This window comes from Vespula pensylvanica, chromosome 9 (assembly GCF_014466175.1).
Source record: "Vespula pensylvanica isolate Volc-1 chromosome 9, ASM1446617v1, whole genome shotgun sequence".
NCBI lineage: Eukaryota > Metazoa > Arthropoda > Insecta > Hymenoptera > Vespidae > Vespula > Vespula pensylvanica.
This window is the reverse complement of record NC_057693.1, coordinates 6,488,557-6,503,556: the sequence shown is the minus strand read 5'-3', so window position 1 is coordinate 6,503,556 and position 15,000 is coordinate 6,488,557. Positions and strand designations below refer to the sequence as shown.

Sequence of the window (15,000 nt, the reverse complement as noted above, 5' to 3'; positions counted from 1 at the left end):
TCGTTTCAATATTTTTCGACTTTCATAGAACTAAGTCGAAGTACTTATAATAATATGAGGTATATATTGAAGAGATTTAGGATGTTTCTCGTGTCAAGATGCTTTACCGGCCATTAGGCTGTTAATGTCTCTGACACGCATGGATTAACGCTCGCAATGCCTCTGGAATTTACGACGATTTTCCCGTCAGCCGGTATTTCTCTCTCTCTCTCTCTCTCTCTCTCTCTATCTCTCTATCTCTCTATCTATTTATCTATCTATCTATCTATCTCTCTCTTACACATAGACACACACACACACATATATATATGCAGTATATGCCTCGTTCGAATTAATAGAGATCTTGCTAGGATTCACGCGTTAATCCAAAAGGAATCCTCGAAACGTCGCAGTAATTTACAACTTCTTTTTTTTTCGTTAACTCTCCCCATCTTCATTCTTTATCTTTTTCTTTTATTGTTTTTTTTTTGTCTTTATTTTCTATCTTTTCATTTTATTTTATTTTTTTTCTTTTCTTTTTTTTTTTCTCTTTTTGCAAAGAAAAAATCAAGTGAAAGGAATCAGGAAGACTCTTTCCATTTTCCTTTGCTTTCTTTTACTTCTTCTTTTTTTCTTTTTATTCAGGATTTATAAACAACGTTATCGCGAATGGAATAGAAAATAGAAAGAAAGAGGGTGAGAGAAAATTAAATGAGCGTAGAAAACGCGATTACCGATCGAAATTGGCGGGAATAGAGAGACCCGTTTCCGTCGTTTCAATTTCCTTTCGTACTTTTCAGAAGTCGTTTGTTCATTGGATAAAAAAGAAACTCAGTCATTGGGAAAAGATAAATAAATAAATGAATAAATGGATAGAAATAAATAAAACAGAAGAGAACATAACCGAGAAGAGAAGTTGGGAAATTACGATTTAAAGGATCTTAACGATTTAAAGGCATATAGATTAGATAGGGGATATGAGGATGGGGGTAGCAGTAGGGGTAGGGGTGAAGGTGAGCTGTGGGGGTTGGAAGCAAGCATAGCGACGACGAACGGAGATAATAAATGATCGGAGAGATTGTAGGCCACAGGCTAGGAGCGATAAATAAGACCGCTGTAATTTCCAGGAAATCCCTTAAACGTCTCCCCGAGAAAATTTTACTGGCACACCTGCGACAGTACAACTTTGTTTATAAAGACTCCGTTCTTCTCTCTTCAAGTTTCTTCACGAATCGCCCGAAGGTGAATACGAGAGATGTATAGAGATACCCCCGGTGGGAATTTAATCTTAGTTCGTAGATCATTTTCAATGGTTTCGATGGGACTTTTCGAAATTGGATGAAGTTTGATTATTATATTGGAGACGATTTTATATTTTTTTATTCATTCTTCTTCGTCTTCATTCTTTCTCTAGTTTTTTTTTTTTTTTTTTTTCTTCTTTTTTTTTGATTCACACGAACCATTGTAAATTATTTGAGATTGTGATCGAGGGTAGAAAGGTGGAGAAATTTCTTTGAAATGAAAGAAGAAGGGAAAAAAAAAGATATTGTTATAAATAACGATGGTGTAAGTTCGTTGAGTCGAAGATTATCATATTGTTCGGGATATACAAAATTGACGGGCTCGACTATAAACGTAGGAGCAAGTTCTTTGAATGTGAAAAAGAAAGAATAAAAGTAAAAGATATTGTTGTAAGTAACAAGGAAGATCGTAGGATGAAGTTTAACATTCTTTGATACGTACAACTTTACAGGATCGATTATAAACATGGTAAGGAATAATGAATGTAAAAGAAAGGGAAAAAAAAGAGAGAGAGAGAGAAAATTAAACAAAGAAGAGATCGGAAAGAAAAAAGAAAAAGAAAAAGAAATATTGTCGCGAGTAATGATAAACATGATAACACTGAAGCTTACGTTGTTTGAGTATAGAAAATTTGCAGACTGTAAATATTTAAAAAATAAAGAAAAATAAAAGTAAAGAAATGTTCAAAAGAAAAATAAGATAATCTTTAGAAAATAATAAGGAAAAGGATAGAGAGGAAAAAGCGTACGAAAGATGAATAAGTAAATAATTAAATAAATAAATAAAAAATAAAAGAAAGATTTTCTTTCTTTTTTTTTTTTTTTTTTTTATGATCGAAGATCGTAGATAGAAGATTCGTTGACCGTTCGATATTTCTTATATTCTGTTGTAGACGGTGGTGTCGTGGGTGGTTCACGAACGGGCCCGGTAGTCACTCCTCACACTTTGGAGTTGACACCACGTGGTAGAGTTTTCTTGCAACTTGCACCGCCGGAAACCGCACGAGCGTATCTGCCGCCAGAATATCGACCCGGCCGTGTATACTCGGATACAGAATCGGAAAAGGTACGTTTTCTTTTACTTTTTTTTTTTTTTTTTTTAATTTTTTTATTATTATTATTATTTTTTTTTCATTTTTTTTCTTTCTTTTTTCTTCTTTCTTTTTTGTATTTTTTTGTCCTTCTTTTTCCTCTTCCTCCTTCTTCTTCGTCCTCTTCTTTTTTTCCCTTCTTTTTCTTTTTCTTCTTCTTTCTTTTTTATTTTTATTTATTTATTTATTTATTTTTTTTTTTTTTTGATTTTCTCCTCTTTTTCTCGGTTCCTTTGACACTCGCTCTCCCAACTTCAATTCTGATCTCATTTATAAAAATCATTTCCTTCGTATTTCTACGTAATATATCGTAATAAAGTCGAAGTCTACATTCATTTTTCACCGGAACTTTATTTTTGCGCTTTGATCGCTGAAGGTTTGTCGATTTTCCTTTTTAATTTTGTTTTGATACTCGTTTGTTTGTTTGTTTGTTTGTTTGTTTGTTTGTTTGTTTGTTTGTTACTTTATTCTGATTTCTACGAATCTAGATATATAGATTTGGAGGAAGAATAAAGAAAAGAAAGTATGTCTCTTTTTCTATCTTCCTTTTTCCTTTCCTTCTTCTTTTCATCGAATGCCATTAAATTTTGCTCTCATATACATATACATATATTATATACATATTTCTGTGTGTATGTATGTCCTATTTTTCATTTTTTCATAATATATAATATCTTTCGTTAAAAAAAAAAAAACAAAAAAAAACAAAAAAAAAAAGAATACAAACTTCAGATTTCATTTTTTCAATTGGATCTTCTACTTTCATAAATCATAAATGACGATATCGTTGTAGAAAGAGTTCGTCTTTACTTTTTCTTTCTTTTCTTTCTTTTCTCCTTCTTTCTTTTTCCCCTCTTTTTTCATTATCGAAATCGAACAAGAAAATTACGTCACCAGGAACCCATTATCCTCCTCGTTCTTGGTGAAACGATTTTCGCGCGGAATTACGCGACCCGGCGCGGAAATTTACCCTTACTCGTGCCGTGTAAACAACGTTTCAACGCGTCCCTGATAATTAATATTTGTTGGCTCGTGAACGGACCCTATCTATCCTACATACGTAGGTACATATATATATATATATGCACACATACATATGTACATCTATACGCACGTACGTACGTATGGCCAGAGGAACGACGTTCTTTCGCGTAGTGTACGGTCTCGAGGCCGTAACAAATACGGGAAGAGAATAACGTAAATAAGCAAAGCGTGTAAACGATTTCAAACTGATAAAAATCGATGAGATGGAGAATGAGAGAGAAAGATGAAGAGAAAGGAAGAATAGGATAATTCTTTTATCTATGTGATATATTTAACAACGAATTTATGATGGAAGACAAAGAAGATCCAGAATGGAAAAAGAAAGGAAAAACGAAGTGAAAATAATTGGAATGTTTTATATATATATATATATATATATATATATATATATATATGTATGCGTGTTTGTCGTCTATTGTGTAAACTGTATGACGTTACAAAAAAAGGAAGAGAGAGAGAGAGAGAAAAAAAGAATTATTTTATGACTTCTACGAGGATAAGAATGACGACGAGATTTCCGGACGATGGAATTGCGAAAGAGGAAACAAAAAAAAAGATAAGTGTTGAGAGAGAGAAAGAGAGAGAGAGAGAGAGAGAGAGAGAGAGAGAGAGGAGTAAAATAGAAAGAGAGAGAGAAAAGAGAAAAATAGAAGAGTGAGAGTAAAAAAGTAGTAGAAAAACGCTTCAAAGACTCGCCTATTTTCCACCTCCGACCCTTTGTTCGTGGTTTTTCTTTTTTCTGTCTCTTTCTCTCTCTCTCTCTCTTTCTCTCTTTCTCTCTTTCTCCTCATCCCTGTCTCTTTTTTCACGAGTCTAATGAATATCCCAACGCGAAAGTCACGCAATTTGTAGCGACTTTTCTCAGGCAGAGAAGAGCAGAGAAGAGCAGAACGGAGTAGAAGCGGAAGAGAAGAGAACGTGTGCGGCCGAAACGCTTCGGAGTTTATTTATCTCGGTGAGGCCGTTTGTTCTCATGCCTTTTAATCTGCGAACGGATAAATACGGTCTCTGCCTCTGAACGAGGCCAACCTTTCCGTCGACGGAAGAGAAGGTGGAAGAAGGAGAAGAAGAAATGCTGTTGAAAAGAGGTGGAAGTGGTGGAGGTGGTACTGAAGGGAGGTGGAGAAGGAGGTGGTAGTAATGGTGGGGGTGGTAAAGATGGAAGAGGAGAAGGAAGAGCTGGTAGAATGTAGAGGAATAGAGATGCAAACGTTGAGAAAAAAAAAACACTGAAAAAAGATGGTGCTGATGCTGGTACTACTACTGGTACTGGTACTGGTACTAGTACTGGTACTGGTACTGGTACTGGTACTGGTACTGGTACTGGTACTGGTACTGGTACTGGTACTGGTACTGGTACTGGTAAAAGGTCGAATGGCGAGGATACACGAGCGAGAAGATTTAACGGAAAGGAGAGGACAAAAATGGAGAAAAGGAAAACGTGTCGTTGATAGATAGGAGGAATGAAACGAAAGGTGGGGTTTGGGGATGAGTGTAAACGGCGAAAGTGGGACGTTCGCGTGCCATCTACCCCCGCAAACACCTCAAGCAACCCCCTTTACCCAACCGACTCATCCATTCTCTTTTTCTATCCATCAGATTTACGCGCACCGAAATCTTTTTCTTCTTCTTCTTCTTCTTCTTCTTCCTCTTCTTTTTCTTGTTCTTTTTCTTCATCATTTTTTCCTTCTTTTTTTTCGTAAAATTTCATTTATTAATAGGTTCGGATTGTTAGTCGTAAAAAGGAATTAAATTGAAACTGAGTAGTATTCGTTATTCGTGTTTCGTCCGATTATCGATCTAAGGATTTATCTCGATCGTTTGCAACACCCGTTATATCGTAATAATCAATTTAAGGCGAATTTGTGCTGCCTTAAAGCAAAATTATTTTGCGTCATTTTTTTTTTTTTTTTTGTTTTGTTTGTTTGCAGTGTTTATGCATTACGATAATTTTGTTCTTTCTCTTTCGTCCGTCCTTTCTTTCTTTCTTTCATTAATTTTTCTTTTAACATTTTCTTGTTTTAATTGCATTGTTTTAATTGCAACGTAAACTATCAAATTTCACTAACGAAATTTATTTAATAATAATATATATATATATATATATATATATATATTGCGAGATGTTGTTATAATTTTCTCTCTCTCTCTCTCTCTCTCTCTCTTTTTTCTTCGCACAAAAATTAATTATTTGCGAGCCAAACAATTGGTTGACAAACAGTGGTTATAATTACTCAAGAAACTCATTTTAAGTTCGCTAAGATACTATGTCTCTTCGTGAAGGCTTTTAAACGAAGTATAATTTGCAAGACTGATTCTTATGCGTTTCTATCTGTATTTGTGTATATATATATATCTTTATATATATGTAAGCACTCGTACTAGAGAGAATAGCTTACGGCATTTTTCACAAGGTTTAACGACACTAAAAAAGAAAGAGAACAATGACGCGATCAAACATTACGCAGGCCCTTCAAGCACGACTTTGTCATCCTCTGCGTTAGAATGACATTATAAAAGACATGTTACATGTGTAACTTGTCTTTTACATCCACCCGTCACTCGATAAGAAAATTCATCGAAAATTTTCTCTTTTAAAAAGAACGTTCTTCGATATTTTTAAAGCGAAATTAAAGAGAAAACAAAAAAAAAAGAAGAAAGAAATAATTAATTTACCATCTTACGACGGAAGACATTTTACTTTATTTACGAAAAGTACAAATTAAAATAAGCAAAAAATAATAAATTCGTTCTGACGTTCGAACTCTTTAAAACGAAATGTAAAAAATGTGACGAGGGTATGACAAACGTCGAAATATTCTAATTAACGATACATTTTTTTATTCGCTGTAATACTAAAAATAGTATTACATTACATTAACGAAATTTACGAAGAAATCAAACGAAAAAATAAATATTACACAACGAAATATTTATCGCAAAATATTTATTATTTTGAGAAAGACGATACCGATTGTGCATTATGAATTATAATAAATTTCAAAACGTGTAATAATAATGGATATTGTATTTAAAACAAAACGAAAAAAAAAAAAAGAAAGAAAGAAAGAAAGAAAGAAAGATTTCATTCCCCTTTAGGTATTGGGTGAGAACATAATCGATACGTTCTTTTGTATCGTCAGCAAGCGTTACTATTTCTGAACTAGGCGAGAACATGTAACGACGCTATTAATGCTCGATATCTAGCACTCGCTAGTTTATTGACGGTTCGAATCTGGACGAACTTGCGCGCGATAGATGTATATATATATATATGTGTGTGTGTATGTACATGTATATAGGTATCTATTTATATTTATATTTATACATTTTAATTTCTTAAATTCGGTCGAAGATATCTGATTTTTCTTTTTCTTTTTTTCTTTTTTTTTTTCTTTTTTTGTTTTTTTATTTCGTCAAAGTCATTAAATTAAATGAAAGTACGTGTTGAAAAGATTATTTATTTATTTATTTATTTATTTATTTATTTATTTATTTTTTATCGTCATATATGTAGGCGATTAATTAATTATCTATGTATTTATATAATTAAAAAGTGATTTACACGTAAATGTGTATATATATATATATAAAATGTATGTGAATTTTATATAACGTGCCCTAATGAATAGAATATAAATATAAATATATACATATACATACATACATACATATATATATATATATATATTCTATTCATTAAGATTCATTAAAATGTAATAACGTGACGATATTAATTAAACGTAGAATTTTTTGTTGAATTAAACATTCATTAAAATGCACATTGACATTTAACATCGACGACTTAACATTTCAACTATACATTCAAATATCATAAAATGCATAACAATGATATTATCATTTTATATTATAAATAATAAAAATATTATTCCATTGTTATATAATAATTCATATTATATAATTCATATTTATATTATATAATAATTCGTATTATATAATGTCAACTGTATGTGTACGTGTCCGTATATTTTCAGATGTGGATGTATTCGTTAGGGAGAGCATTGCTGGACACGACACCGAGAGTAGCTGCTTTAACTGGTACAGTCTCGGTTTCACCCTCGTCAGCCCTTCAGTCGGTCCTAGCAGCTATGACAGAACCTGATCCTCGTCGACGTGCCTCTCTGATGAATCTTCTCGACGTAAGTCTCATGAAAATGGCGCCTATTTACTCATCTCCCTTCCTTTCCCTTCCTATTTCCTTTCCACCCTCTCATACACCTCTTTTGTCTCTTTCTCTCTTTCTCTCTTTCTCTCTGTCTGTCTCTTTCTTTCTTTCTTTCTTTCTCATCGAGTTTTCACGTATATATATGTACGTATGTACATGTATGTGTATATAGGTATAGATACATACATACATACATACATACATACATACATACATACATACATACATACGTATATACATACATTGAAATTTACGCGCGGAACGTTTCCATTTGTTTTATTCGCCCAGACCTTTTCTGTCGTAATTTATGCGTACGTTACTGAGCCCAACGAGAACGAAGGAATGCTAATCCGTGAAAAAAGAAAAGAGAAAAGGGAATGTAAAAGGAAAAATATATATATATATATATGTTTTCTTCCGTGAGATAATTTCTTTCGTTTCTGACGTGTCCTTGGAGAGATGCTTTTCTCGACGTTAAACGTCAATGCGAAGTGTGATATTTTTTTCAACCGAGGAAAAAGAATTAAAAAAAAAAAAAAACGAAAGGTAAAAAATAAGAGAGAGAAAGAGAGAGAGAGAGAGAGAGAGAGAGAGAGACAGAGAAATAGGACAAAAAAAAGTTTGGACGGAGCTGACGTTTGTACTTATCAAAAAGTAACTTTACAAAAAAATTATCAGAGATTTTATATATACGTATGCACACACATACACGCACGGTATGTTCGGTTTAAATATATAATTTTCATAGAGCGCAATAAATATTAAAATTCAAAAAAAAATGTTTCAAAGGAATATTGTGTGGTTAATGTTTTGAAGACAATAATTTAAGATACTGTTTTCGATGTCAACAAAATTTAACAAAAATATATGATATAAAATGATATATAATACAAACAGAATTGTATATATATACGTGTGTGTGTGTGTGTGTGTGTGTATATATATACAAAAGATATAGTACGCGTGCAGGTCGTGCTTGTGTTAAAAGGAAACAAGAATGATATCGGAGCGCCTTTTTTCCGATAAAAAAAAAAAAAAAAAAAAAGAATGGCCAAAAAAGTAACGTATTGACCGATAGAAATAATTTAGGCGATATCACTCGACGACTATAGTGCATTCTCATCTTTCAAATCCTCTGAATCCGCTGTTTTCGAAGCATAAATCCTTCGACGCCGATATAGATTTTACGAGATACCCACTCGTCCTTATCTTCTTCCGTTTTCTTTCTATAGGTATGACAAAAAATGAAATAATTTATTGCAACGTTTTTACATATATACTCATACACCCACACACATATATATATATATATTAATATATTATGATATTAATAAATATATAATTATATAATTGTATAATAATTATATATTATATATGTATATATAGTACAATAATATTTTAATATATGATATATATTATTTATTGAATGATTTATTAAATATTATTTATGAAATTATTTTATTAAAAATAAATAATATATTGATATATTATTTATTTTTAATTGAGATATATATATATATATTTGTGTGTATTTGTATGTGTCGTTAAAATGATCGATTAAAAAATAATGTATTTACTTATTTATTTACTTGTTTATTTATTTACTTACTTATTTATTTAGATATATAGAAAATATTCTAATTAAAGTAATGTAATTTATAATACAAACGCTTATGCATTAATTTTTCATTTACATCGTAATCTATTTACGAATCAAACGATTCAATGATATTATATCATAATCTCTATGTAATATTATTTTTATTTATATCAAGTTCGATACTCGAGTCATTAACAAATTAAATTTAACGATCTGATCGAAATTAATACGTGTCTACGAATGAAATGATTCGATGATACACTTTGTATAGCACGTTTAAGGAATAGTTAGAGTTCATCAACTAACTTCTTTGTAAACACACTCTAAATCATTTACGTATCCTCTCGTATAGATCCTATGAATCCTTGATGAACCTCTTCGTAGATACTTCCTGAAACATTGACTAACTATCGCATAGATCATACTCGTAAATTATTGACTTGTTTTATTCATAGACGCATGAATTAATGTTTCGTTAACTAACTCCGAAAAAAAAAAAAATCATTTTGTTTTTCCTTTTCTTTTCTTCTTTTCTCTTTTTTTTTTTTTCTTTTCCTCTTTCGACACTTACGATCTCGAATAATTTTACATTCACGATTACGTATTACAATTACAATTTCATTTTTAACATTTTCATGAAAGTTTTTTTAACTTCACGCATTACGACAAGTTGAATTTATAATGATCTAGACTGGTTTATAAAGTCGTTTCAATTCCCTCACGTTTCGTATATCAGTTATCTTCATCTTACATTTTATGTTATTTTAAATCCTCGTATGTGTCATTTGAAATCTTCTATTTTATTTTTGTCTCATTAAAAAGAAAAAAATTAATCTCATTATAAAATAATCTTATTATAATACATTATTATATGTCTTTTAATTTGAAACACGTAGGAATAAATCGGGAATAATAAAAATGGTACATCGTATCAAAATATTTCTCTAATTCGTTGAATTATATTCGTTTCTAGTGATTATTAATGACGTTTAATATTTCTATATATGCGTGACGACATAATTGAAAAGTTTCAATTAATTATCGCTTAAAATATTTAATGAATAAATAACTAAATAAATAACTAAATAAATACAAGATAGGAGAACGATCTATAAGTGTTCGTTTATCGAAAAGCTTTACGATCTAACCATAAACAATAAAAAAAGAAAAAAAAAGAAAGAAAAAACAAATATAATGAATTAATGACGAATAGAAAATAAGTTCTACATTAGATATGAGAGAAGAATCACCATGACGATAATTAACAGGCCCCGAAGAAGACGTCAGGAGCGAGAGAGGGTACTCGTGATGAACTTAACGCGATCGCATAGAGCCCTTGAACTCTCACTGTGACGGACATGGAAGCCTGCTTTAATTGAATTATCTATCCGATGTGTGTATATATGTATGTATGTATGTGGGTATGCGTATATATGAGAGAGAAAGAGAGAGAGAGAGAGAGAGAGAGAGAGAGAGAGAGAGAGAGAGAGAGAGGAAGGTTTCCATGGTCATAGCACAGAGTCGAAGCATTTGCATGTGACGCTTTAAGTTGGTCGAGTAGTTCGTTATGAATTTTTTATGGAAGGAAAAGTAAGAAAAAAGGAAAAAAAAAATTATTATAATAATAGTAATAATGATAATAATAATAGTAATAATAATAATAATAATAATATTATTATTATTATTATTATTATTATTAATTGATAGATAGATAGAAAAACGTGTTCGTTTATTAAACGATTTCGACACGCGTTGTGTCCTTGATTGGTCTGATAAAAATAAAAGAGCGACACTTTTTAATTACTTCCTACTAATTTTTTGCACGCAAAATTTCTTATCGAAGGTGAAACAAAAAATAAAAAGAAAGAAAGAGATAATCGAGAGATCTTGCAACATGTCTTCGTTATTTCCAAATTTCATCTAAGAAAAAGAAAACATGAATAAATAAATAAATAAATAAATAAATAAATAAATAAATATATAAAAGAAAATTTTTATTGAAGGATAAATAATAAAGAAAGAGACAGAGAGAAAGAGAGATAAAGAAATAATCAAAAGCTCTTTAAATTTTTGTCCACGATTTAGCGATTAATACGAAAAGATTAATTTCGGCAAACGCCTATGTCCTTCGACTGTAGTCCGATAAAGAAACACCTTGGTAAATGGTAAATGCAGTACCGCGAACCGTGTGATTTATCGTCGTTATTGATTATTTCACGTCGAAACAATACGCTGCGTCTGGTTCGCCTAGGCAGCCAGAGCCGACGAATGAATGAATATTCAACGGGTAAGGTTTTGTAAATAATCGCAGCTGACGCAGCTTGTTCAGATGAATGCACTGACAATTGCCTGTATCTTCTTGTCAGTTGAATTCCTCCTCTAGGGTATAGAAAGAGAGAAAGAGAGAGAAAGAAAAACAAAGAGAGAGAGAGAGAGAGAGAGAGAGGGAGAGAGAGAGAGAGAGAGATCATTTTCACGTGCGTGTCAAATCAATATGATGTGTGATGATCTGATGAACAGAAACAAGTACATCGTTTAAGTTCTCGATTAACAATTTTATCGAAGAACAAATATACATATGATATGTATGTATGTATGTGTATCTATGCACATAAGTATCGTATGTATTTATGGTTGGATGTATGAACGTACATACATGTATACGTAATAATAATCTAAATTCGTTTTGCTTGGAAAATTACGTCAATATTAGATAAGAGGATATGCGTGATACCGAGATATTTGCTACGAGCGTAGGAACGTGCGAAGGTGGATATATTCAATCGAATGCATAAATTAAAGTAAACTATTTGATAACTTGTTATGATAGGGATTTGGATCTCTCTTCGTACATTTCGTTACGTGCTTGCAAAGTGATATTTTGCTTTTATTTTATCTTATTTTTTGTATCTTTTCTTTTTTTTTTTTTTGTTCTGCTTTGCTTTCTTTCGTTCGTTTGTCTCTTTTCTTTCTTTCTTTCTTTCTTTCTTTCTTTCTTTCTTTCTTTTTTTTTTTTTATTGAATTTTATATATAAACTTTTACGAAATAAACTTTTGGTACGTTCAACGACAAAGAAAGTATATCTAGACTTATGATAAAGTTAGACGTTTTTTATATGGACAGAAAGAAAAAAAAAAGAAAAGATTCTTAAGAAAATCGCATCCGTGAAATAATTTCTGTCATTCGCAGGTAGTATTAATCGTTAGTTTTTGTCTTGGATACGAACGCGGCGTTGTCTCGAAAGTTCGTCATTCGCAGGTTTGGAGAATACAAAGGAGTGATAATGGCCAACAGGGTCGGGTCACTTCTACGTTGGATCATAATCTATAGAACTCATGGAGCTATTGTTCCCCTCGAACTAATAGTTTGTCTACGTTTGAAAGTGCTAGTTTCAAAATCCAAGACCAATTGGATTATTCCGTGTAATAAACGATAAATTCACGAAACTTATCTTATGTTATTGATCGTTTCAGAATTAATTCGTTTTGCGGAATAAATCTCTGTGGAGAGATAATTAATTGATTTAAAGAGAAAAAAAAAAAAAGAAAACAAAAAAAAAAGAAAGAAAGAAAAAGGAAACATCGTTCGATTCGATCGAAGAAATTGTTACTTCGTACATTCTTTTACATCGACAATTGTTATCTCACGTTTCTTTGTAACATTTATGTTTAAGGTGATATCGGAGTATTGCCGTACCCGTCTGCAATCGAAACCCTTCACTCACATTGTCATGGACATGTATAGAGAAGTAGTGAGATCGGCACAGTACGCTGCAAGAAAACGTGCGGCTTATAATCGTTTGAACGGTTTGCCTACTTTGAGTAATCCGATCGAACGATCTCATCAAAATTATCAAATCCAGCAGCAACACGATCAACATCGTCAACAACAGCAGCAGCAACAGCAACAGCAGCAACAACAACAGATACATCAACACGGTCAAGATGAGAATAGAACGGAAAACGTGCAAGTCGAGGAACAAAATTTAAAACAATTACGACGTTCGAACGAACAGTATCATCATCAGCAACAACAACATCAACAACAACAGCAACAAGAACAACAACAACAAAGCAGGCAACTGGAATCTATAAATCCTCAGAGCCAAGTCAATCAGCTTTTCCCAAAGACCCAACAAGATCAACATTATCATCATAATCATAATCCTAATCCTAATCATAATCATCATAACCATCATCATCAAAAGGGTGCTCTATTTAAAGCGCAGTCGCGAAATTCGCGTTCTCATCCGAATCTAACCAGTCTCTGTAGCCAACAACAACAACAACAACAGCAACAACAACAACAACAACAACAACAACAACAACAGCATCAAGAACATCAGCATCAACAGAAGCATCAGAGACGAACGGAAATGACTTTGAGTAATTGCAGAGCGCAATTTCAATCTCAGTTGGATATTCAAACGAGTGGTAGACCTTCCGTGACTGTACCGAGCCACAGTCATCATCACTTACATTATCAACATCAACAACAACAACAACATCACCAACAGCAGCAACAACAACAGCATCATCATCAACAACAGCACAATCACAATCACAATCACAATCACAATCACATGCGGGCTTACTCTCAACCTGTTTCTACTCGGCTTCAACAGACAAAGAGCAGTGGCAATCTACCTATCATCTTCTCCGAGTACGCTCCCACGGGAAACCTTTACAACGATCCAATATATGCGTTGCCTGTTAAACCATTCCTTAGCTCGCAAGATGTCCGTGTGAACGGTTTCTCTGCAAAGACGCCTGCACCAGTTCGGAGAAAGGACAACGTTTACACGTCTAACGCGACTGCTAACAGGTATTTCATCTCATCTCTCTCTCTCTCTCTCTCTCTCTCTCTCTCTCTCTCTCTCTTGCTCTCTTGCTCTCTTGCTCTCTCTTTCTCTCACTGTCTGTCTTTCTATCTCTCTATCTTTCTGTATGTTTCTGTGTTTTTGAACGAACGAACACGATAAAAAATGTTGACAAATAAAAATAAACATTTTCATTCTTCATACATTTTCAGTAACAATCTCAATGGTGCAAGACCATCGACTGGCGGCTGGGACTCTCAAGCTGACGATATTTATGAAAGGAACAAACCCAACTTGGAAAGACAAAATTCGAATCCTCAATTATCCAATAGAGATCAACAGCAACAGCAACAGTTACAGCTACAGTTACAGTTACAACATCAACAACAACAACAATCTTCAGAATTTAAAAGACTTTCCCAACCGAATATCGTGACGAATGATCATCGAATCCCAATAAACGAGGAACAGATGGTCCAACAACAAAATCCATTGTCTTCCATAAGAACAAGGGGTGCTCAAGGACCACCAAAACCACCACGTATTATTACAACGTTGAGAAAGACACCGTTAGCAGATATGGAAAGTAATCAGACGGAACCACCTGCCAAACCGCCAAGGTACGAATATATTTTCAAACATCGATCGAACATTTATTTGTTAATAAATTCAAAAGAAAAAAAAAAAAATTGAAGAAAATATGTATTTTCCAAAGTCGAATCATCGATCGGACTGTTGTTAACATTGACAATTTAATTATTTAATTTGGTGTTTATTAATTTCTCTATGTATTTATTCGATTTAAGGTCTTTTTTAAATATTGGTTTAATCGATTAATCGGATACGTGTTAAAATATCGAAAAAGGAAAGGATTATGAACGGAAATATTTACAAAATTTAAATGTTGTTAAATGTTAAACAATAGTCCAATCAATGATTTACCAATTGATTTATTTAATCGATTTAACGATTGATCGAA

At 32.4% G+C, this 15,000-nt stretch overlaps 1 protein-coding gene across 2 annotated transcripts in view; it reads left to right on the top strand.

Annotated features, from left to right (window-relative positions):
* The window catches only part of LOC122631959, a 73,069-nt gene that overhangs the window by 48,595 nt on the left and 9,474 nt on the right, over positions 1 to 15,000 (top strand). For both annotated transcript variants that reach the window (XM_043818237.1, XM_043818236.1), the window contains exons 3-6: positions 2,174 to 2,346; positions 7,411 to 7,575; positions 12,876 to 14,026; positions 14,234 to 14,641. In XM_043818237.1, coding sequence (XP_043674172.1) covers positions 2,174 to 2,346; positions 7,411 to 7,575; positions 12,876 to 14,026; positions 14,234 to 14,641 — 1,897 coding nt within the window. The remainder of the gene's footprint in view (positions 1 to 2,173; positions 2,347 to 7,410; positions 7,576 to 12,875; positions 14,027 to 14,233; positions 14,642 to 15,000) is intronic.